This window comes from Ochotona curzoniae, unplaced genomic scaffold, assembly GCF_017591425.1.
Source record: "Ochotona curzoniae isolate NIBS_2020 unplaced genomic scaffold, NIBS_Ocur_1.0 scaffold_3223, whole genome shotgun sequence".
Taxonomy (NCBI): Eukaryota; Metazoa; Chordata; class Mammalia; order Lagomorpha; family Ochotonidae; genus Ochotona; species Ochotona curzoniae.
In genome coordinates, this window is record NW_024467108.1 from 15,691,774 (window position 1) to 15,718,737 (window position 26,964).

A 26,964-nucleotide genomic window follows, 5' to 3' on the forward strand; every position below is an offset into this window, starting at 1 on the left:
TTGATAATTTAGGAGCACAATACTGACAGTAAGAGTATTAAACACTTGAGTTAGGGAAAATGGTGGCCTAAATTGAAGAAGGATAATAAGGTCTGTTAACTTAAGGATATCATGTCCATGAAGGAAATTAACAGGAAAAGAATATTTTACTCAATCCACTAAACAGGCTCTAAAGATTATGAATAGACAGGAAAGTGGATGTAGAGGCCTTAGAAAGCACAGAAGAGACTTAAAATTATTGCACTGGAAGTCTGATTAGGGGACAAATGTAAAGCAAAATTCTTAATTAAATTGGACAGGAGAAGTTGAATTCTGTCTGTAAGTAAATGGAAAAGAATTACTAAAAGCCGCATGGGGTTACAAGCAGTGCAGAACCAAGACTCCCCGGAGACAAGAAGCCCAGTGTTAATCTCTCTGTGGCTCAGAAAGGAGGAGAGAAAAAAGATTAAGTCTCTCACAGGGGATCATGTGATGACTTCCTGATCCCAGCCAGAGGCAGCATTGCCATGGAAACTTCTTTCCCTTTTCACCCACACCCTGCTCCATCCACCTGCAAAAGCTGCCTTGATTCTTAAAGAGAGTTGTATGGAGGATCCTTGACATTTTTCTAATTAAGGAGAAAATTTCAGCAAAAAGAGAAAAAGTGGAGCAAGCTGTTATTCCAAATTCACTAGAACAGAGACAGCTTCTGTGCACCCTCGCATTTAGGGGTGCACACTCCGGACTTCCTCTAACTTATTTTCCCTTTTTCTTTAAGTTCAGAGCCTCACTCAGCCTGAAATGTGGAGTAGGAGGGAGAAAGTCTCAAGGGTGCAACTTCAGTTTGATTGCTTTGCTTTCCAGCTTTCAGTTCACAGTGTCTATTTTACTCAAAACCACTTAGCAAATCTTCAAGCCCCACCATGGATGGGTTTAATTTCTTACAATGTGCAGATACTGCCTGAATTTAATTCCTCAACTCAGGAGATGAAACACCATTGCTACCTGCCTTAAGTTTTGCCTCCAATCTCTAGGGCATGCCTATCCTTTCATGTTTGATTTGAGAGGTGCTGTCACAGTGACATTTGCATAGTATTTGCCAAAATTATGCAATCTTTTCAGATATTCTCAGGTTACAAATGCCTGCTTTCCCTAATAAAGATTTACATATAAACTATCATATGAAGCTAATATAACTAGGGAAAGTTATGTTTCTACTTGAACATATAAATTTCCCTACTTCACTAGATGCAGAGACAGAACTTAAATAATTGAGGTGGTCAATAACATTTGTTGGATACATATTTTGCTCTGTACTCATTCATGCCTGAAATGGACAATTTGCACAAATCACACTGCAAACAAAATTTCAACTACAGTCATAACTTACTAAATATATGGGTAAAGCAATGTGATTATAACAGAAATGTGAGAGAGGAGGGTGATTTCTTCAGAATATTAAGGTGAGAAACTCCCAAAGAAGCAGACCATCAAAGCATCAAAGTGTTCCGTTTTTAAGTATAACTATAGAATGCACTAAAACAATCAGGTGAAAATATTTGCAAGACAATTTCTCTGATTATGTCATAAAAACAAATCACCTGAAATGTAATCAGACATAAGAAATAATATTCTGGGGTAAGGAACAGAGTTAGTTATGCACAAGGAGTTCCAAACATGTCGTTGCCTCTTTGTGGTCTCTAAGAAATATGCACTGTGCCCCGATAATCTGCAACACTTCTGACCTTTCTAAATAAGAGAAGCTCTATTCACGATGCTGTGTCTCATTTGCAAACTCAAGTAATTACTAATTTCATAATCCACTGAGTTTTCTTGACTTTTGCAGTATTAGGATTAAGCTCAATATTGCACTATTGGCCATCAGAATTAAATGATAGATAGTTCATGGTGCTTCTCACTTTAACATAGGCCATTCCCACTGTGGGATGTATGCCAACTCCAAAGAAAAGTCAGTCATGTGTTTTTCAGAAGATGAAAGGTTAAGATAAAGACAGAGAGTATTGGATGCTAGAGGTGGGAGTGGTGTTATATAGGTCTTAGCCAAAACATGTGATAGTCATTCTAGGGGTAGCTGGAAAGAGCATTCGGAGCCTCCAGTTAATCTGCTCAAGTTGATATTGTGCAAACCAGAGAGAAAATGCGCCTGGCTGTTTTGTACTGCCTGCTGTGCAATTTCTGGATATCTGCTGGCCACTTTCCTCGAGCCTGTACTTCCTCCAAGAACCTGATAGAGAAGGAATGCTGCCCACCATGGAGTGGGGACGGGAGTCCCTGTGGCCAGCTTTCAGGCAGAGGTTCGTGTCAGAATGTCCTTCTGTCCAATGCTCCACTTGGGCCACAGTTCCCCTTCACAGGAGTGGATGAACGGGAGTCTTGGCCTTCTGTCTTTTACAACAGAACCTGCCAATGTTCTGGAAACTTCATGGGATTCAACTGTGGAAACTGCAAATTTGGATTTGGGGGATCAAACTGCACAGAAAGGCGACTATTGGTGAGGAAAAACATCTTTGATCTGAGTATCTCTGAGAAGGACAAATTCCTTGCCTACCTCAACTTAGCAAAGCATACTACCAGCGTGGACTATGTCATCCCTACAGGTACCTATGGCCAAATGAATAACGGATCAACGCCAATGTTTAGTGACATCAACATTTATGACCTCTTTGTCTGGATGCACTATTATGTATCTAGAGACACGCTGCTTGGGGGATCTGAAGTCTGGAAAGACATTGATTTTGCCCATGAAGCACCAGGGTTCCTGCCTTGGCATCGACTCTTCTTGTTGCGGTGGGAACAAGAAATCCAGCACCTGACAGGGGATGAGAACTTCACAATCCCATACTGGGACTGGCGGGATGCAGAAAATTGTGACGTCTGTACAGATGAGTACATGGGAGGTCGCCACCCAACAAACCCAAACCTGCTCAGTCCAGCGTCCTTCTTCTCCTCTTGGCAGGTAAGATCTCCCGGGCACACACTTTAAGATCCGAGAGAAACTAAAGCAATAATTTCTTCATGTCTTCTTAAACCATGCCTCCTAACATCACCCAACACAGAAAGCTGTGAGCAGCTACCAATAAATTTGGCACTTGCCTTGTATGGCCCTCTCTGTAATTGTAATTAACCAGATATTTTTTTTATTTGACTGACATTATAGCATGTCTACTAAGCTTCTAACAACTAATCAAAACGATTTCATGCTTGATCTATTATTTCCTGGTACCTAAGTGGTACCTGACAAAAGACAATGGATAATGGAGCATTTATGTATGAGTGAATATATATTCTAATAACTGAATAATACAGTACTTCGATGAGTAATACCTTAGAGAACTAAATTCACTATTTGTATGGAGTTTGAGGATTTTGCATTTACTGTCTAACATTCTTCAATTTTGAAATGTGGATGGCCTCCCACACCACAGTTGCATAATAATTCCGAATGGGCCCCACTGAAACCCATTGAACAGAGGCCACTAATTTCTGCTGCCATTAACATTACCTACTTTCCAAGAGCAATGAGTACATTTGTATAAAATACTGAAATTATGCTAAAAATCCTATTTAATATGTCTCAGACTGTCTATCCTATCTGGAAAGTGCAAAACTTGCATCTAGCTCCTCTGCTTTAAAATCTTTCCAAGCTTGGATGTGGGGTCGTTGGGTGAGCTATAAAGCTTTGTCTAAGTATGTAGCTCTGCTTGATCTGTAATTGCTAGATTACCTAAGTTACACAAAGCAGTTATAATACATACACTAAAGCTTAGTAAAAAGATACAAACAGTTATTTAATTACATCATTGACTAGAAGAGACCCAAATTATGTTTACTTTCTTTGCCTAGGCATTTTTTGATGATTACTTGGAATTTCCTCCTTTATCATATTATTATTATGGTCAATTTTACTACTTTCTAAAGAAATTTTGTTGGATCTAGGGAATAAACACTGAACAAACTGTTGCTGTTTCAAACTTGCTCAATGACTAAAGCACCATAAGAGCAAGTTTCTATTCTAAATAAAATGAGAAAACAAAATGAAAGAAACCAGTGAAGAAGAAGAAACAAATCTCAGTTTAGATAAATCAAGCCAAATGAAAGAACACTGGCAGGCCAACTGAGTGTCACACGGGTGGCTAGGGAAAGTCAGGGACGGGGGACAGTGATACTAACATGATGCTGGCCATTTGTCTCTCTTCATACAAACTCTGTAGTTAAAAAGTTCTTTGACATTGAAGAAGAGTTGTTTATATTGCTGAACTTCAGCAGTTCTTTATTTTAAAATCACCTAGGGAGTTTGACAATTTTATTTGTTTGTGTTTTGCTTTTTTTTAAAGTGCATAGATTCCTGTAAAGTTTTGGTGATCTGTGAAGTTCTTGCATTTGTACTTCTAAACCTCCTCATTTGATTTTAAAGTGTAAGCTTAATTAATATGAAGGGGCTGGGGTGGGGGGGAGTATCTATTTAGTTTTATTTTTTTTAAAAAAACACAGGTTCTGTAATAAACATACCATTAATTTGAACACCTTTTTCTGATCTGAATATGCTAATATCTATACTGTTTTCTATGATATCAAGTAGCTTCCAGGTTGAGTTCCTTAATATCTTCCAAATTAGCTAGGCTGATTGTCCCTTTGCTACCACACCTCCAGCTTTTCATTGACACACGGAAGGCAGTTTCAGAGATGTGAAAGCAGTCATTAACTCTGAATAGCGAGACCTTCAGTGGCATCTAGCACAATGTTCACATTTTATCATAGAAGATATAGAAGCCTAAACCAGCAAAATGATTTTTTCAAAGCGACAAATTAGAGAATCAAAATCAAGAGGCTCAAACTCCAATGCCATTTAAGTTCAATGAATTATTCCCCAGTTTTAAGGAACTACTTAGGCTGAGAAAGGTCAGAAAAAAACACTATTTTGTCAAAACATGATTTAATATATGGTTTTTAGATTTGCTTAAAATTCATTTGTTTCAGACAACATGGAAACATACAATGCTATTTTTCATTGACGTCATAATGAAAATGTTCTATTAAACCTGTACATAGCTAAGTCCCTTACTTAGGCAGAATTAACTTTTTCTACTTAATACAATCTTTAAACTTTGTATTGATTTATGATAAACATCTACACATTCAGTACCGAAGACTTTCAAGTCTAGCAGGTTGTTAGCCACTCAAGCACACTGATTAGGTCTAATTGCTTTTGTATCCACAGAGTCTCAACCATAATGCATACATGAGATATACTTTAGAAATGCATGTTAAATTAAATAAAAGAAAAAACAGAAAATTATTGGCTCCAACATCTGCAATTGAAAAAATTGAACTTCGTATGGAAATTGAATGCCAAGAACAAGTAATGCCAATAAAGAATTACTTTCCCAAAATCTTGGATAAGAAACCTGGTGTAATTTTCTCTGCTATTCTATATGCATGTACATGTGTACTTCCAAAAAAGAAAAAGAAAAAAAAAGAGAGAAAGAGAGTCAGAAACAGAGAGAGATCAGATTTAAGTGAGGTTAGAAATATTTGCCTGGCAAAATTTTCTGTTCAATAAAATAATATAAAAAGTAAGATAATGTGAATTTACTTACAAGTTTTAAATTCACAATTCACACATTTTTTCATTTATTTAATGCCCAAAACCTTTAAAGTCAAGCCATTTTGTCATGAAAATATATTAGAAGAATCCATTATTTTTGGACACAGGATAGTCACATAATAACATTCAAGCAATAAATATGTATGCTCAATACAATTAAAACCAGTATTATGCAAACATCAAACAAAAGATGCATCAGAGATATCTGTCATGATAAATAAAAACAAAAAGCAGAAACATTTTCTAGTTGAAAGACATGAATGGGCTGTGGTCAGTCAGTTCACTTAGGTGAAAAAAAACATCAATCACATGGAAGCAAACAGAGGGAAGGAAAAAAGTCACATTTCAGCAAAGAGTCATGGGTTTTAGGTAACCATGACAACAGCTCAGTGAAATAACAGCTTCTCTTTTTCCTTTATGAAAGATTGTGTGGAATGTCATATGGTTTGCATTTTTTCAAAGAAACCTCTAATGCCATAACAGAACCTTTACTCCTGAGAGCATTTAATACCCAGTAGCCGATTACTATTACTTTAAATTAAAAGAACACCTTCTCATTAATGCGATCATGTCTTCTTTCTATCTCCCCTTTTCTCTTTCAATTCTAGATACTAGATTTTTTTTTCTCCCAGCAGGTGTACTAAATCATTTTTATTGGAATGTGAAAAGCACAAAATGATGGACAGATGACTTGGGCTCTAAATGTTACCTTTGCATGAACTAGATGACACTGAACAGCTTAATTCGACCATTTGACATTTTATTTTTTTCTCAACAGAATTAATAGAAGTGCAATTATCATGTATGCTTATTAAATGAAATAAAAAAACAGAATAATGCAGTAAAGAGAATAAAACTGGAGTCACATAAGCATACATTCAAGTAGATGTTTGCATCTTTGCTGTAAGATCCTATTTAATATTTTTGAGCCATCTTTGTCTCTAAAAGAATACTGTAATTTAAAACATTACTGCAATGTAGTTCAATAAAAGATGTTCATCTAAAGTAATTTTTAGTACCTCACTTACAATATTGTATTGAGCACATGAGTAGGTGATATTATTATATTGTGTTTTTAAAATATTATACCTATTTTCATCATTATAAAATAAATATTCAAATAGTGTAACAAACTCAGAGTTAAAAAAATATTTTGGCAGCATGACCTACAATTTTGCATATAATAATCCTAATAACTCAAAATGACCTTCTCTATACTTGACCTTATGAAGTGCTTCACATAGTTAAACCCTGTCGAAAGTTATTAAAGTCCTCATCTTCAGGTGAAAAAAATTGATATACAGAGAGCTTGCTTATGGTCGTGTACTACAAAGATCAACATTGAACAACATGTCTTTCTGACATTGTCCTTCCCATTGCTAACGATTCCTTCTACCCTATCTCTTCTGCTGCATTAAGACCATGGTTTGCAGTTACATTTTCAAATCATTCTTGAAAGGAGGCAATTTCTTTCTTGTCTTTAATACCTCCCATCATCTGAATACTTAAGCACTTGACTATTGGTGGTTCAGCACTACACTGAATACAGATATGCTTACAGCAATAGGATCTTTGGAAAATTACCCAATTTATTACTCAAAGAGGAATGAAATGATTTGGTCTACATAATTGCATTGGCACCTGGTTTAATCACCATTTTGAAGAATTCAGTGTATTATTTTCACTATGAAAGTTGGGTTAGTTTTATGCAACCATTTCTAGGTCATTAAAAATTAATAATAAACATAATGATGCTAGTTTTGGAATCAGGAGGACTGGGTTCTCATGTTTTAAGTTTAAACATTGCATGATGTTAAGACAAGTCACCCAATAGTTCTTATTCTCAACTATATACAGAATCAAGAATTGAGCAATGTCAACAAGTATAAGACAAAATTTAAAAAGACATTTTTGAGTCATTGACTATCTTGAACTTTTCTTTTCCTGTATTATATCATAACACAGTTGAGGAAATTAATACCATGCAAGTTCATAAAGCATGTTCATTGCTACCTGGCCGATAAGTAACTGAACCAGAATTGAAGGTTATAACTAGCTGAATTTAAGCCTAATTATATTTCGACACACAACTCATGTTTTCCTGAACAAAAATTGAAAGTAATTTTTCTCAAAATCTTTGCTCTAGCAGAGTGGCAGCCATCTCTTGGGGCTTTGCTCAACCAATTCTATTTTTGGGTTATTTGTATTTATATGCTTCTAGATGACAAATTCCTTAGGGCAGGAAACCAACAGGATGAACTTGATTGTTTTAATGTGTTGCAAATAGGCGGCTAGTAATGCTGTTTACTTTAAAAATATTACTTCATGTTGCTTGCCTATTGTTTCTAAAATTGTTAATCGTGATAAGGATTTAAATTCTGCCAGTCTCTCGTGTTCTCTGATACCCAGGCTCAACTCTCATCATTAAAATGAGGGTGAAATCACAAACAGCCAGAGAATAGTTGTGTGAATTTTAATTTTAAAATGTACACATACATGGGTATGCATGACTCATTGCCTGGGATACAGCAGGGCTTGTCAAGTAATTAAGAAAAAACAATATGTTGTGACCAATGTTGTGGTATATTGAGTAATGCTACTACCTAGTTCGCCAGCATTCCATCCCACTACCCCGCTTTTGTTTCAGTTCCATACCTGTAGACTAAGAGAAAACAGTGGAAAATGATCCAAGTATTTGGATCCCAACCATCCAAATGGAAGATCCAACTGAAACTCCTTGTTCCTGGGTTGGCCTGACCAAATGTACATTGCTGCTAACTAGGGAATCAATCAGTAGATTGAATATCTCCCTCTCTTACTGTCAGTATCTGAACTCAAATAAATAATTAAAATTTTTACAAGGAAATATGAATATTTTGGATATATAATGTAGGGCAAGGGTTGATATCAATGACAGAGGTGCAAAATGTGTGTTCAGGCTCTTCATTTTCTTCATTCAAAAAGTGTCTTGGACCTCCACAAAGTGTTATGCACTTTTCTAGATTCTGAGAATATGGAATAACCAGAAATATTGAAATCAAAGCTATTTGTCCTCAATGAAGACTTCACTTCAATAACCATTGTTTATTAAATGAAATTAAAATAAAAAAAAAACTTGAGATGACTAAAGGAAAATGCTATGTATTCAGTAGGCACAGGACTCCAGTGGAACCACGTACCTGCATGAAGAGTTCACTAATAACAAGGTGAACTCCCCAAACTTCACCTTTTGCTTAGGACTTACTTCTCACTATCTCATTAATTACTCAGCTCATTGAATCTAAAGCATCAGTAATTTGATGATAAAGCATTAATTTATGTGAAGAAATTAAAAATATACATGCCAATGTGATTTTGCTAGAACAGCTTATTTTAAAAATGTATTGACTTGAAAGGCAATGTGACACAGAGAGAGAAGCAAGCAGAAATCTTCAATCTACTGGTTCAGTCTCCAAATGTCTGCTAGGGCTGGCCCAGGCTGAGGACAGGAGTCTGGAACACTGCTGGAGTTTCCCACGTGGATATCATGAACTCAAAGTCCCTAATCTTTCTGCCTCCCAGTGTGCCCAGTGGGAAGCTGAACTGAAAATGGAGGCAGGATTCAAACCTGCGCTCTGACGTGTGCTATGGGCATTCCACGCAGAAGTTTGACGCATTGCACAACACACGCCCCTGACAGCACATTTTCATTACTTAGAACTTCTGCTGCTATCTAGTAAGTTAAAAGATCTCATTTTAACTTAGTTACTTATTTTTACTGTGTGTATTCTGCTTATATAGAGGTGAAACCACAGGTTGAAGAACTCTTTTCTAAAATACTCAGATCTAAAAGTGCTTCAGATTTTGAATTGTTTTGTTTATAGATTATTTCTTTAACAATGAGATATCTTGGAGATGGGGTCCAAATCTAAACATGACATTTATTTATGCTTCACATCTCTGAACCTTACACATACACAAAGAAATTCTATACAATATTTTCACTCTGCCTGCATTTTTATTACAACTTGACATGAGATCAGATGTGGAATTTGCCATTTGTCTCATCATGCTGGCTCATGAAAACCTTGGAATTTTTTAACATCTCAGATTTTAGATTTTTGCATTAGAAATTCTTCTGCTTTATAAGCAAAATGATGTGGTAGAGGAATCATGAAATCCATTTATAATTCTAGGTTGGATCCTTTTAAGTTTTCAGGTTTTTTTCAAGTCAAAGTCAAGGAAATTTGTTATTATGAATTATATGCATTGGCATGAAAAGATTTGTGGGATATTAGATGCATTGTAAGGAGTGAGCATGCTTAGTCACGAGCAGTCATGGGATGGAGAAACGCGAGCCACACTTTCAGAAGAGCAGGCAGTCTGACGTTAGCAGCAGATCACACAGGATGTAAACCAATGTAGAACATTTGCCAGATTCAAGATGTTTTATGGAGTTATAATTAATGTAAATGGCTGATGACTTCTATGTGAAAGACAAAGGACAATGAAATGCAAAATCAGACTTTACTAATGCATGGTTTTTGGCTGAGTTGCAAGATGGTGGGTATGACATGAAATGTAGGGAGAGGAACATTTTGTTTTTTTGGATAACAGTTCTCTCAGAAACTTGTGGGACAATGTTGCAAATATGAAGTCTTGGATGTGTACACAGATTTAGAGATTGGAGGACTGAGTTTGCATTCAACATAGGAGTTAGAAAATCTTTGACAATGCACATGACTTGTAAGCCATGAAACTGGGTGACACCGCTCAAGCAAAGAGGGAACAGGCACACGCCCTGGATCAAGGACAGTTGCATAAGTTACAACATTTATCCTCATGGTTAGACCTGACTCCAGCATCCAGCTGATGTGGGCCTTACAAAGCTCAGGTAATTAGCTTCCTACCACACACCTGGGAGACCTTGGTTGAATTCCTAACTCTAAGCTTCACCACTGTGGCTATATGGGGTGTTAAACAATGAATGAGTGCTCTTATTTAACATCTCTTTATCTCTATTCTATGTTTATACCTCTCATATAAGTGTATTTTTTCAAAAGAAAAAAAAAAGTTTCCTCTCTCTTCCCCCAACACATACATGCACAGAGAAAAGACCATACAAATGCCCAGAGGAGAAATGCTGTCTTCAAGCCAGGGAGACCTCTCCACCTTCACCTTGGAACTTAGTCTCATGGACTACAGAAAATGTGTGTTGTTCAAGTCACTCCATCTGTGGCATCTTTTTCATGGTAGCAGTACATTCACATTCGTAGGTACCAAAACTCAGCATTGGGTGAGGGGTGGTGGGGAGCAGCATTGTGGCATAGAAAATTAAGCCACCACTCGTGATGGTGTTATCCACTAAGGGTACCAATTTGAATCCAAATGCTTCACTTTCAAACCAGCTCTCTGCTAATGGCCTGGAAAAGAGTGGAGGATGGCCCCAGTGTTTACATCCCTTCTATCCAGGTGAAAAGCCCAGAAGTTCTTGACTTCAGCCTGGCCCAGCCCTGGATTTTGTGGCCATTTTGGAAGTGAACCAGCAGATGGAAGATCTCTCTCTCCATTTCTCTCTGTAGCTCTTTCAAATAAACACATATCCATAAATCTTTAAAAAAAACTGCATGGGAGTTTCAATCACTAAGGAGTCATTATCTCACCATGAAATTGAAATATTGGGTCCATGCCCCCTGATCTTCATTTTGCTGAAGTTACCACATTTTACATAGCCAGCTCTGCTGGCCACTGCACTTATAGATGACATGGTTGATGGTAAACACCAGGAGGAGGGAGCTCAGAGTGGGAAAGAAAGGCAAAAACCCAAAACAAAAAACAAACAAGCAACAACAACAAAAAATCCAACAAGAATGTGACTCAGAATCAACCCAATAAACAGACGAATGTGTTCTGCTGAAGTGAAAGAAGGTGCCTGATTGGTGGAGGTCATGTGACAAGTATTTTGACTCAAAATGACTCAGCAGAGAGTGAGTTGGAAAATAACTGGCTCCAATTTACTCCTTTCTGTCCTCTGAAATTCTATGCTATTTCCATTATCCAAACCCAAGGAAGTCAAACATCAAGGAAATCAGCTTTTTTGGCTCCTGACATTTGTAGCACATACCTGGGTGAAGACCAATATGGGCTGATTAATTGGACCAAATAAAGATAGAAAAAGATCAGTGAGGTAGCTGGGTACTATGTCAGGAGAAGTGACCCCTGGTGCTGAGAGTCGGTGATGAGTCCACCTCGCCTGAGTACCGCCAAATCATCATGTAGTTGTCTTTTCCTATATCCTTTCCTCCTACCCTCCCCAGAAAGTCCAAAATTATCTTGTGAGTACTATATCCAAAGCATTATGCTTCATCCCATACCACGAGTATTATACCTGATCTACCAGGCTTACATGCAAGTAACCAAAGCCCAATTCGCCTTTGAATCTTGTGTTCCTAAGCATGAAGTACTGAGGCAAAATACTATTAGCACACCTTGCTTTTACCATGACACATTCATGTTTACTCCATTAAAAATCCATGCTGACTTAGTTAAAGTAGGCAACCTGTTCTGCCATGCAACTAAATCACTTATTTACTTAGTATTGATTAGTATTATTTGTAATCAAGACTACTTCCATAAAGCATCCTCTGTCTAAAAAGTTGAGTTCACATTGTTTTAACCTAATGAAAGATAGTACTCCATTAAATACAAGGTTTAACAAACAAAACAGCACAGCTCATCAGGGGTCCAGGCAAGGAATGTAAGCATATATCAATTGAAAAAAAATCTTAAGTTCACTCACAAAATTTTAAAATGGTCACAGATGTTTAAAATATTAGTAACATAAAATACTTAAAAATTAAAAAGAAATGATCAGGTTTATGTATGCAATGTTCAAGTCACCTTCTCCTTCCTGAAAAGCTTAAGCAGATTTTAAGATCATAGTAATTGTCATAAAGGAATATCATATTCAGAACCAGTGACACACAACACATAGAGTAGAGCTCTGTTCATTTTAATCTAGGGAATGTTAAAAACATTTAATGCTGAATCCTCCTGCCCTAAGTAAAGGTACACATTACATATTAACAATGTAGTAAAAATTTAGAGTTAAAGGCTCAATATCACATTTTATTTGCCACATAGCCTGGGAAATGTAACTTATTTTCTCTGAATCTCTGGTTCCTTATTTATAAACATGGAAAAAGCTGTTATTTGATTGAAATTGATTAATATGGGTAACATGGTTTTTTTTATCTTATAAAAAAAGATGAGAAGTTACCATTTTAAATATGATTTTTAAAATTGAATCCTATAATTTCTAGATAAAGAATCAGTAAAATTTCATGCTCTAAAAAATAATCAGGAAAATCAATCTGCACATCAAAAATAGATGTTAAGTGAGAAATTCCTAGTCCTTTTCATCTGAACAGAATACTGTTCCACAATAATAAACCATAATTCTGTGAGTATTTACTATCGATTGAACCATGTGCTATGGGCTTTGTATACAATACGTAACTGTCTTTATTGTTATCGACCCCAGAATCAACACCTGTCACAATGTTTGACACGTAATAGGTGCATTAAAATGATGGGTGAAGTAATTTTCTTATAAAATATTATTACATGAAGTGGCTCTTATCACCATTTGACAGATGAAGACTACAAAATTTTAAATCTTTTTCTTGAGAAGTAGAAGTGCAACAAGAACCCTCTTCTGTGTCTTATCATTAAGGGCATATTCTCCAATCATCAGAAAGCTGTTTTCTTGATCAATTTAAGACATTGATCTCTTAATGATCAGAAATCTATAAAGGGTAACAAGGAATTCTAACCTTACTATTTCCCCCATCCCTTGACTTCAGGTGGTGATAATCTCTTAACATGAGGGTGTTTTTTTGCAGATTATCTGTAGTCGACTGGAGGAGTACAACAGCCGTCAGACTTTATGTAATGGAACCCCCGAGGGGCCCTTGCTGCGCAATCCGGGAAACCATGACAAAGCCAGGACTCCAAGACTCCCTTCCTCAGAGGACGTGGAATTCTGCCTGAGTCTGACGCAGTATGAATCAGGCTCTATGGACAAAGCTGCCAATTTCAGCTTCAGAAATACACTGGAAGGTAAGACTTCTGTTTTCACTCACCTTCATTTTTCTTTTCCTTGAATTTGTATTTGCAATCTTTTATCCAAAACCCTTGTGCAAGACCTATTTGAGGAAAACTTACAAACGTATCCATTTTTGGAACAAATAGCAACAACAGGAAACATAATAGTGAACAAATTCAGGTTTATTTGCTAAAAAATAATTGTGAATTTTTTTTTTCAGTTTTTGTAATGTAAAACTGTAGAACTATTGACTTACAGTATTTTCTTAAATTTTATGGGTTTTTGTTTGTATGTGTTTTGCTTACACTATGGATTATTCTGAATAATGGGCTCTGGGCAGAAAGTTCATCCTCTTAACTACAGAGAGGGTACAACTTATGGGTCGCATCTCTATTTCATTATTTTCCAAGATTTCTGTGCTTCATCAGAAATTCCCTCAACAAATCTCTTCCAGCACCTGGCTGACCCTTCCTACACGTCACTAGCTCTTGCTCGCATCTTCACTGCTACATCTATTCATTCTTCTCTGCTCATAGCTGACTCATGAAACACATCCTGTTACTTCCATTTCCTTTAGGGAAATAAACACACAAAACAAAATAACACAGTTGCAGAAGTCACAGATTCAACAGGAAGTTTGGGAGGACACAGGGTCATACTCGTGGCAAGCCAAATAACTGGGAATTTAATACCAGACCTCTTACTTTCTAAACATTGCTTTCTGTAGCTAAATTTCATTTTTTAATTCATTTTGATTGGAAAGGCAGATATACAGAGAGAAGGAGAGAAAGAGAGAAATAGCTCCTGTCTGCTGGTTCACTCCCCCAGTGGCCACAATGGTCAGACCTGAGCTTTTCCAAAAGCCAGGAGCCAGGAGCTTCTTCCAGATCGCCCATACAGGTGCAGTCACAAGGTTTTGTGCCATCTTCTACTGCTTTCCCAGGCCACAGGCAGGAAGCTGGACGGAAGTGGAACAGCTAAGACATGAATCAGTGCCATTATGCAATCCCAGCACACGTAAGGCGAGGACTTTAGCCACTAGGCTACCACATCAGGCCTGGTAAACCGTATTTAAAAAGAAATTCTCTGTCCCATTTCCCTTTTTTTTCTTAAAGTATTATGCCCTAAATTCTGTTTATTTATTAAGCAGATTATTTTCACTTTAAGGCCTTGTACACAGAAGTAATTAAAGCCAGAGAAATTCTAGCCTGAAGTGGAAATCAATCAAGAAACTTATTTAAGTGCCATCATTCTATCCAAGGCATTGTGCCAAACATTTCACATAGTGTTACATTATTTAACTCATTCAGCCATTCTCTGAAGATTGCATTGTTATTCCCACTTTAAAGTAAGAGAATTGGCTCAGAGATATTAATAATTTTTTAATCATTGAGCAAGCTGCAGAGTTCAATCTGCATCTGGATTTGTCACATGTTCAAGTCCATGTCCTGTCCACTGAACTTTGATATTGGACTCTGAATATGTAGGAAAACCACACACAGTAACAGGAAGTCTTAGAGGCTGTAGACTGAGGCTGTTAGTTACCTTCTGGAAGGACTCAATGTCCCATGGAACTGCAGACATTAACAACTCTACTACAAAAAAAAAGCCCTCAAAGGCACTGCATATTGTGAAGGAACTGAAGTACTTTGTGTGTTAAGTAGATTTTTAATCATCTGTGACATCGCACCTGTTTATTATTAAGGAGCATGGACTCATTATAGAAATAAGACAGAGAAATCGTACTCCTTTAGGGTCTCAAGAAAAAAGGTTATTTAAGATGTGTTAACTGTCAGGCTTTTACATATGAAGATGTCCCCCATTCAGGACAGAAAGTATGCCAGATTTACTGCAAAATATTTACTAATAAAATGATTGTGAGTTTTTTTTTTCTTTTCTTCCAGCTAATTTATTCTCATACACACTCAAATATATGTCCCTCAGAAACAGAAAAGGTATAGCCTAGCATATTATCTGGGACATAAAAAATATTCAATAAACATTTGATAATTGAATATATTGGAAACATAATTTTTCTGAATACAGATTCTGAATTTCTTCTTTCAATTTCTATTCAACAAAAACTTAAATTTGCAAAAATAAAAATGGTCAAAAACCATACATACAACTGTCTACATCCAATTACTGCTTTCATCTTTTCCTGCTTCTTTCTCTGTCTTTCTGAATCGCATCATGGGAGGTTGTGTAGGCTGTAACATTTACTCCAAAGTATTCCAGTGTGTGAGAATGGAAATTCTATCTAAGCATGGAAATAATCTCATACAATCACTAGATGCATTTCAACTTCAGTAAATTCTGCATTGATATAACATTTTTGTATAACTTACTTTTATATCCTAGTTTTATTAACAGATCTGACAATATCCTTTACAGTATTTCTGCTTTCTAGCATAATGTCCATTCTACAGTCAGGTGGCATTTAATGTGACCTATTTCCATAGTTTCGCTTTGATTTCTGTTACTTGAGACTGACATTTTGGGAATGCAGTCCGTCTCTTTGTTTTTTTAAATAGAACATTTCTCACTTGATGTTTCTCTGATATTTCCTCATGGTTATATCTAGGTAATGCAATCTCAACCAGAACTCTGCATAGAGGATTGTGTGTTTTTCTAAGAGGATATTACATCTGTGGGGACCATTCTGTTTCAATAGGAGGTATTAATTTAGATCACTTGCTCCAGATGTGATCCAATTTTCCCACTATATAATTATTGATTTTTACTTTCCACTGAATAAACTGTCTACATGTTTTTTTTAAAGATTTATTGATTTGTATTGGAAAGTCAGATTTACAGAGAGAAGAAAATGCAGAAAGATTTTCCATCTACTTGTTCACTCCCCAAAGAGCCACAATAGCCAGAGATGAGCCAATCCGAAGCCAGGAGCTTCCATCTGCTGCTTTCCCATGCTACAAGCATGGAGCTGTATGGGAAGTGAAATATGTGGGACACGAACCAAAGCCCACATGGGATCCCAGAACATGCAATGTGAGGATTTTAGCCACTAGACTACTGCCAGGCCCTTTCATGGAAAATTTTTTAAGTTTATTAAAATATTTTTCCTCTCATCAAAATTTTCTCCTGTAGATAGCTTATATTGAGGGTTACCACATTAATGAGCTTTTAACTCAATCTTTTTTTTATATATTTGTTAGGCAATTTCAGGGTTCTATTATTGTTAAAAGTCTTTTCAAATCTATCTATCCAGCTAATCTATCATTTATCTAACTATCTCCTAACTATAGTCTGTTAGTGCAGATTTATTAGCAAGGATCTATGAGAAAAATTTTCTTTTTTTCCCATTATTATTGTGCTTAATTATGTTCATGCTCCAGTGTTCCCAGCATTTATTCATGGGTAAACTTTCAGTATTGTTCTTACAAAAGGTTCTGGAAGCATGTTCTGCTCACTTGAAAAAAAAAAATGATGTCACATAAAGACAACCATTGCCTTCTGCCCTTTCAAAAAAATGCACATGAAATCAAGTCATTGCAGTTGGTTGATTCTCATAGTTGTTCATACCAATCCTCCCACTGCAAAACACACACACACACACACACACACACACACACACACACACACACTTTTTTTAAACCCCAGTGAGACTACATAATGCCTTTACCATGAGATAAACTTTCAGTTGCTCCTAGGATGAAGGAAATTTGGTGTTTTACCTTCTAAAATTATTTATGTAACTTCAGCTCTCCTGTTAGATTTCAATGTGAAAGAGTTTGGAAATGTATAATTGGTAAATTTTATAATAGAGAAAAGCATATCCTGAGATAAAACAAGGAAATTTTTCTTTATTATAAGAGGCTGTCATTTGGTCAGGCAAAATTAGGCATCCCAATAGAGTTCAGGCTAACAGCGGTTAGTAATTCCTCCTATTCGCTTAGTACAGATTATTGGAATCTATCCTAGAGTAAATTCTTGGTGTCTCACAGTAGTCTATACAATTTGCAAAAATGCTAACATCAAAAACACTGCTAAGGGGTGGGACAGTGTGCAATTTTTATTAATTGATGAAAATGAATCAAACTGCCTGTGGCTGGCTTCTGAATCCACCACTTTTCTTCTTCTGTGCTAGAACAAATCATTTAATTTCTCTGAACTTTGATTTTACAATCTACTAAACATAGATAATAGTGATTCATAAGTTTTACCTAAAGGTAAAGTGAGATAATGCTTGTGAGGTACTTCAAACATGTCTTCAATAAGTGGTAGTCAATATTTATTTTAGGCTGCAATTATTAACAACTCAATAATCAATGATTAACTGCTCTGACAATTACTTTAGAAACTAAATACTAAATACTTTAGAAACTAAATTACTTTAGAAACTGAGTTCTGTTAGCATAAGTTTAATGGAAAAATTAGGAAGCAGAGAGGGCAAGAGAGAAAATTTTTGGAGAAAGGCTAACGGGGGGATGAGAAATATGTAGATAAATAGGAATTCAGCAAGAAGTTTGAGAAACAATCAGTTGAAAGCAGTAAAGAGATCTCCAATTATTTAAATGGGAAGAATTTATATATAACCTTTACTTTAATGGTATGTCCCCAGCCTTAAACACAGAGGTTCGTTACAATAGGTGCTCATGAAATATTCACTGACTAACTGATAAATAAATTTATGAAAGAAACTAGGATCATTATAAATATGTATACAGCAGATATGATATAGGATAAAATATAGTTCAAAGATGATCAGCTAAAACAAAATTCTCCATAAATAGTCTCTTTTTAAAAAAGACTTACATATGTTTGTTTTTATTGGAAAGCCAGATTTACTGAGAAAATGAGAGACAGAGAAGAAAGATCGTCCATCTGCTGACTCACTACCCAAAAGGCCTCAATGGCCAGAGTTGAGCTAATCCACAGTTGGAATCCAAAAGTTTCTTCCAGGTCTCCCAGGGGTGCCAGGGGTACCAGGCTTTGGGCCATCTTCCAATTCTTCCCCAGGCCATAGGCATAGAGCTGAATGGGAAATGAAGCAGCTAAAGCAAGAACCAGCACCCATCTGGAAAGCTGGTGCTTTCAAGCAGGTTAACCAGGTTAACAGTGCTGGCCACTTCAGTAAATATTCTAACGAGTTTAGGAGACAATTTATTTTTTCCATTTGGGACTGATTCTACTGAAAAGAAGCCTTTTTGTCTTCTCTTCAAATTGTCAGAGGAAAAAAGGAACACTCTATACAAAATGTATAGTCAAGTGTCAACTGCCTTGCTTTCCAGTTAGGTTTACCTTGAATTTATCTCTTTCATTGGAAGAAAACATTGCCATTTTTAAATTACTGGAAAAAAAAGTAAGGATCACTGTACTGTGGACAATATGCAGATATACATGTCAGTAAATATAGAGCATAAATGTGTGCTACATAACAGTACATTACAGTAGGATCTCTGTAAATATCAAGACTATGTGAGTAAAGTCACAGGTTCAAAAATGTTCTCACACCCACATCCATAGCAGCATTATTCACAGCCCTTAAAGATGAGAACAACCTAAGCATCTCTCTATGGATGAGTGTTTAAGATCCCTGGATCCATATGTACGTAAGAATGTTACACAGCCCTAAAAAGGAAGAACTTCCTGACATATCTTCCAACGTGGAATCTTGGGATGCTATGCAAAGCTAAAACAGACCAGAGGCAAGTGGAAGCAAAATAAAACAAATCAAAATCCTATGATTACACTGATCTGAGTTTCCTAAAATACTCAAATTCATAGAAAGAGAAATTTGAACAGCAGTTGTCAGCAATTTGAGAGAAATGGATCATTTCTATTATCAATTTTTCCAATTAAAAAAAAGTTCTGAAGACTGCTTGTATCACAATGTAAATATCCTTAACTCTGCTCAACTCTACATTGTAAAATTGATAAGATGGTAAATTACATGTTTTTATCACAGAAGTTTTAAAAGAAAGAAAAGTGAAAAATATTGCTCCAAATACTATTTTAGGTATGAGGCTCTGGGGTGACAAGGAGAGAAGAGAAAGAGAATAAAAAAAAAAAAAAAGAAACTTTCCAAATTAGAGCAGAAACATTCAAGGTCCTCTGAAATACGGATCATAAATCCTTATACAACTGAATCTGAGTATTCATTTTAACATTCTGAATATCTTCCTTATTTGTAAGTTCGTTTATAATCACACACTTACACTATTTTGAAGATGTATGTATGTATAGACAATTACATCACAAACACAAAAATGAATCCCTCCTTCCCCCTGCTCTCTTCTGCACAACCTTCAGTAATTTTCTAAATTTCTCTTGTAGCAGAGGCTCTGTACCTCCATGTTGTGGAAAACACCCGTTTTCCAAGGGAGAGTCTCGTTCCCTGTCAGTTCAATTTATGACCCCAGAAAATCTTCACAGAGTAAGAATCCATTTATTACAAATCTGAATTAAAACATTTGAAATGTGGATACTTTATTGAGATATATAATTTGGGAAAATAGCACTATTTGTCAGTAATGAAAACTTGAAATAAGGTAGTGCTTCTATTTTTTTTTTACATTTATTAACTTAACAAATGTGAGTGGAAAGACTTCAGGTGTTAAAGGGAGATGAACAGTTTTCAATGCATATTAAACACTTCCTTAATTTTCAATAGAGGTCAATGCCAACATGTAGGTTTAAGCATCCACTTAAAATGCTTGCAATGAGGACTACTGGAAGCTTTTATTTATGTAGGATATTTTTGTAGTAATAGAGCATTTTCAATGTTAAACTGGAAAATTTTGAGAATATTCATTGGTCAAGTGCAGCAAGAATAACAATAAATTTATTTTGTGGTAGTATAAGTCACATAGTCTTAAAATATTTTTGTAATGATAAGTAAAATGGCACTGCATTGCACATTTTCCAGTAGAAGGCATTTATATATTTAGAACTACTTTTACATTCAATGTATCCTGGTATGTTTATTTAGTTGGAGATCTTGGAGGAAATCTATCCTCACACAATTATGCAATTGATTAGGGAAACTATCATTGAAACTATTTCAGATAACTATGTTACCTTTTTTACTCTAACACTTAGCAAGTGATAATTACTTAAGAGTTTCATTTCACCTGAAAAGATGAAATCATAAAGTTTTTATTTGCTGCATTAAAAATCCATTGCTTTGCATTAAATTACAAATAGGATGATGTTATAATCTCAAGCATGGTTCATTTGCCAAACAGCAAGTTAAGCAGTCCTAAATGCTGAAGCATCACACTAAGCATTATTGAAGTTACATTTCTTTATATCTTCATGGTGACAAAACCAATTTTTTCAGAATTCTAAATTTTGCTTACAAACTCAAATTTTATCATTGGTAAAGGTACTCAAATCAGTCATTTTCTTTCAAATTACATTCATAGGTCACTTTCTTTTTTATATATTTTCATTTATTTCAGCAATACAGTAACACCATGGTCTATTACCTAAGTATTTTTAAAAGATTTTATTACTTTTTGATGTGAAAAACTTTAAAGAATTTTTGTGTAGCTATTTTAAATTTTTAAATTTATACAAAGGAAACAAATTTCATGTATCTCATCTGTATGGTACTTTGTATTTTTTTAAATAATAAATTCATTTTATTTTTGATGATGTTTATAGTTCAATGGCATGCGTGCCCATGTGGACAACCAATAAGGGTGGAAAGGATGTAGGAACAGGGAAAAGTGGATATCTGATATTTGGAGAAAGTGGAAAGAGGAGAGGGCCGCTCACAGCAACCCAAATGCAATAGTAGCCAGGGATAGGAAAAAGCAACCCGATGTCATCCCAGGAACCCCAATGTCCTGAGGGTACTGGTTAAGTGGTTTTGATAATTTTGACATGCTGCTGATTTCATTACTCCAAGACTGAGGAAATCATTCCAGGTCCATTGGCTAACACAGTTCACCTTAGAGTCTCAATTCATGCAGATACTTATTGGGGAGGCTATCCAATTTGCTCTGCCTCCATGGCACTAGATACCCTGTGCAGGCCTGAATGAACTTTTTTTCATTTTCCCAATGAGCATCAGGGCATGCTATTCACTGTGCAGGTCTCAGCAATTGAGGAGACACAGTTCTGAGACATGCACTCTAAGGTAAGAATATATATCCTATCATTTTCCCCAAGGTTGGAATTCTGAGTCCAGTGATCCAGCTTGAGGGGGTCACAAAAGAAATCTAGCCAGAGATGACCCCAGATATGACTCCTGTGTGTATTACCCAGTGTAGGGTCTGACTCAGTCCATCGCCCACATCAGCCCACACACACACACACACACACACACACACACACACACACACTAGTGGTTACAGTCAAGTAATTGTTTCTATCCCCAAAATTCATTTGAAATGCATGATGCAATGCAGCCTAACTCTGCCCCCAACACATCTGCCCTCATACACACCAGAGGGAGCTGCAGTCTAGTTGGAATAACCTCCATTAAACCTCACCAGGTCCGCTTGCAGCCCTGGTTCCTGTGAATGCCGGCATGTGTAGCAGACTGGTTTCATTCAGTTTTCATACACATCAATGGGCACTGGAGTCCAGCTGAACCCATGACTGTATCCTAACAGAAGAGACACCCCCCACCCCAGCTCCTTTATCAGCTCACCTCCAATTATCAGATCTCATAAATAATGGCAAGTTCTTGGCTCAAGTTAACTTGGCCCACGACCTGTCCTGGAAGGGACAGCAGTCTTGCCCAGCAAGCAGGCACCCATTCTGGTTCTTACTCTTGGGTATTATAGTCCAGCCATACGTGGTCCACCCTCAGACCAGCTCGCACATGATTCAGCAGGTGCAGAGATCTCATCCAGACTCTCTTACAACTACCCTGGCTCTTGTAAGTACCAGCTCTTGTAGCCCAGTGTAGCATATCCCAGACCCAGTCCACACCCACACCAAAAGATACTGCAGCCATGTCCATCCCAGTTCACTGCCTGCATTCTAGCTCCCACTCTCACTAGTGGGAAGCACAAGCCAGGAAGACTGTTCCCTTAACTCCCTGACCAGGCTTACTCCCAGCCATAGATCTTGTTCATGCCGATAGTTGCTCCAATCCAGCCAGGCACCATCATCCAGTTTGGCTTTTGCCATCAATGTTGCAGCCTTGCCTAGCATGGCCTGTCCCCAGTCCGAACTCTCACTGGTGGGTGTTACAACCTAGCCCTGCCCAATTATCAGAGATAACATTTTGAAGCATGACTTTAGATTAGAGAATAAAGAGTAATTTGCCTAATCATATGAATTTAAACTCTGTACATTAGAATCACTGAGATTGCTTTAAAAACTTGGAGTGCCTGAGTCTAATTCTAGACCAATTTAAACCAAATCTCTAGATATTAAAGCTCAGTGTCAATATTAAAAACAACAAACAAATAAAAACCCTGTAGAGCAGTATATTGGAAGACATTAAAGAGATTGCTTAATGATTGAATTTTTCTATTGCCACTGAGTTGAAGCTGTGTTTATTAATTTCCCATGAGAATGCAACATGCAAATGTGAGGGACAACACAAAATACCTTAGGAAACTGCCACCAACCTTTGGAAAAGCACATTGAGTCAGTTTGACATCTATGACTACTAACAAGTTCCCTAGTCTGTGTCTGCTAACAAGTTCCCTGATGACTGATTAAAATGCCTTCTTACTATTTTCAAACAAATTGATTGATATAATATGTAATAATTTATGTACAAAAATACATATTTAAAAGAATTGGGCATATGTATAACACTTACATAACAATCACGTCATTCAAGATAATGAAAGTTTTCCTTACCTTTACAGGTTTCCTTTAACCCATTGTAATACAGCATCACCTGTTCAAATCCTTTGTGTTGCCTTTGGAGGAAAAAAAGGTTATAATTATCTATATCATCTATATGTTTATATCTATATAGAAGAGTCTTCCCATAGTTTTATTAAAATTAAATAACTTAATAAAAAGAAAGTTTTTTGAAGAGGTGAATCTAACAAAAAATGCTTCCTGTTGTACAAATATTTTAAACCAGTTCAAGCTTTTTGTCCATGGGGAATTCCTGGATAAGCACAGGGCAATAACACATTCAGAAGGGAGCTATCATTTGGTGGATTTTGAAAATGAGAGTGTTAGCAATTCTGCATAGACAGACCCAGCCCTGGTGTACAGAAAAAAAAATGCTGATTTTGGCATCAGAGCTGCAATCAATTCATCAATCCCCAATAGCTAACTTGAATTTAAGTGTGTTATGTACATTTTATAAACCGCAGTTTCTCACAAGTAAATTTGAAATGTGATAATATTCATTTCACAAGGTTTACTGTGATTCCAATGAGACCATGTATATGAAAGACATATATAAAACGCTGGATATGTAGAATTGCTACAACTTGGTGCCTACAATTTCCTCTTTGACTAGTTCTTCTGAAAGAGAATACGTTATCAGCAAGAAAAGCTACCGATGCCAGTGTAATCTGATGTTGGTATAATCCTTTTTTTCTTTTTCACAAAGAAATTTTGAAAACCAAAATAAGCAAAACAAGTCTGTGTAAAGAGGTAAAATCCAAAATAAACTTATACTTCAATGCTATTTGCATCTGATAAAATTTCCTCTCTTTTGTTACTTGAGAAATATCATAGTAAGGTTCTGTGAAAGTACTTTATATTGTTTACGATTCTTATTTCCAATTTCGGTGTATCAACGAAGGATTGATAAATACTTTGTATTTTTCTTTTAAACACAAAGGTGTGGGACTGGCATTGTGCACAGCAATAAAGCCACCTGCAATGCTGGCATCCCACATGGGCCTGCAATACATATTCTGGCTGCTCCACTTCCAAACCAACTCTCAGCTGCTTTGGAGATAATAGTGGAAGATGGCTGAAGTGCTTGGAAACCTGTAATCCAGATGGAAGACCCAGAGAGAGAGAGAGAGAGAGAGAGAGAGAGAAAGAGAGAGAGAGAGAGAGAGAGAGAGAGAGAGTATTGCTCTCTTCCTATAGCTCTGACTTTCAAAAAAAAAATAAATCTTTAAATTTAAATGAATTAACAATTGCAAAGATACACAGACCCTCATTTTGATCATAGAAAAGCAAAGCAAACTATTTTGTCCCTATTTATGTGGCATTTCCAAACTGCTTAAAATTTCAATTTATTTACAATTGCTAAAAAATAACACATAATGTCTATATTAACAATCCTTTACTATCAGAAGCAAGATTGTCTTACTGGAACTTTGAACTATTGCATTAAGAACATATCACACTATATTCTGATAAATCCATGTATTTCTTATCTAAATGGCATTTCTAGATGCAACATCTACAATCAGCATAAGTAATAAGTGAGGAAGTACTAGACTTACTGAAAACATTCTTAGAATACAATCTAGTCTGCTCTGTGGGGTGTTGGATGACAGCAAGTAACAAGTAGTTTTCTGTGAAGGAATGGAGTTCATAAGAGAGGAAGGTGTCTGCTGCTAAATTAGACCCGAAAGAAGGAGGGTGGGGTTTACAACAACAACAAAAACTTTCTGGAATGGGAATACTCCACTTTAGTTTAGGATAAAGGCCAATATATTATCTGCAACTTAATAACAGGTATGGTAGATGTAAACATTGTATCACAGAGGGTTTGAGCTGTTGACTTGGAATATCCCACCTCATCTCAAAATGCTAGCTTGCATCCTGGTTCTGCCATTTTGAATCCAGCTCTCTGATGATGTACCTGGGATGCAGAAAATTATGGCCCAACACTCTCAGATTCTACCTGCTAAATGGGAAACCCAGATGAATTTCCAGGACCGGCCCAGCCCTGTCTGCTTGAGGAAAGAGGATTTCTTTCTCTTTTTCTCCTTCCTTTTCTTCCTTCTTTCCTCTCTGTTGGTTGCATGTCCTTTAAGTAGGTGAAACTATCTAAACAGAAGAAGGAGACAACAGTAACTCTTCAGGAACCATCTGTTTGATACCAATCCTACACTGAATGCTTTCACACCTGCTGTCAAAATTTATCCCAACCACAGTCCTAGAGATGGTCATTAGCCAACCCCTTTCTTATCATAGAAGAAACTAAAACTTAGAAAAGATAAATTAACAATGCTCCAACTTTATCAAATAGTATAGAATTTAAACACAGGACTCTTCATTTTGACAAATTCTTTCTTTGGAAAAGTATATTTTTTAAAAAAATGGATACCATATGGTTGCTCTGATATAAGGCAAACTTAATGCAAATTATAAGACCAATAACCCTTTCAATACTGCGTTTGCTGTAACCTATGGGTTTTGATATTGTGTTTAGTTTCATTTATTCAGAATACTTTTTCTCTTATTAAATTGTTCACTGACACATAGATCACACAGTAGCATCAATTTCTCCAAGACGCTTTTTTCTTAATTTCTTCATCAATACATTGGTTATTAGTAGCATATAACTTCATGGTGCTGCAGATCTTTTGTTTTGTCTTTACTGCTGTTGTCAATTTTGTTTTATGGCTTCTCATTCAAGGGGATGTATTGGCACTGTGTAATAGAGACTATCATATCTACATGTGAAGATACAATACAGTAGGCATCTCTACTTGCAAATCAAAGTTGGACTCGCAATGAAAACATTGGATATATCTTCACAATAGGATGCTATACTGTCGGCCACTGTCTATACCACCAATGTCAGGGCACACTTAAACAATAGAATGATGGACTTATGACTACTTATGAAGGACTAAACTATTGTAATAATATGGATAAAATAAGCTTGATGGAGGGAATATGGGAAGGGGTAGGGGAAATCCCAGAGCCTTTTGAATTGTACCATAAAAGTAAAAATAAAATAGAGGGGGAAAACAAAACAAAACAAACAAAAATGAATAAACAGACAATAGTAGGTTTGCAAAGTTGCAAAAGCTCTCTTAGTGGTGATGAAATGGAATTTAAAAAATGTATTCTCAGACGCTCCTCCCAAGCATATATTTCTAAAATTAACCTGAGAAGGCCTCTAGAGGTTCTTTACAATCTGCCCTTTCATAATCTCCCTTTCCAACTTATCGTGGTGCATTTTTAAAGAAATTTATGCTACTTGCAATGTTCTATGTTCTGAAACTATTTACAATTATGACTAAAGCAGCTTGAAACCTACTTTAAAATATGTGAGAACATACACTCATTCTGTTTCTAAAGTATTTTTTGATACTACTTTGAAGGCAAAATTTGTCAAAGGTGGGACGATTGGTCTATCAAATAAGATGCCAGTTAAGATATCCTTATTCTAAGTTGCAGTCCC

General features: G+C 36.2%; 1 protein-coding gene across 1 annotated transcript in view; it reads left to right on the forward strand.

Annotated features, from left to right (window-relative positions):
* The first annotated feature begins 2,062 nt into the window (after positions 1–2,062).
* The window catches only part of TYR (tyrosinase), a 73,925-nt gene continuing 49,023 nt past the window's right edge, over positions 2,063–26,964 (forward strand). The window contains exons 1-2 of the mRNA XM_040964228.1: positions 2,063–2,956; positions 13,489–13,705. Coding sequence (XP_040820162.1) covers positions 2,138–2,956; positions 13,489–13,705 — 1,036 coding nt within the window. The 5' untranslated portion in view covers positions 2,063–2,137. The remainder of the gene's footprint in view (positions 2,957–13,488; positions 13,706–26,964) is intronic.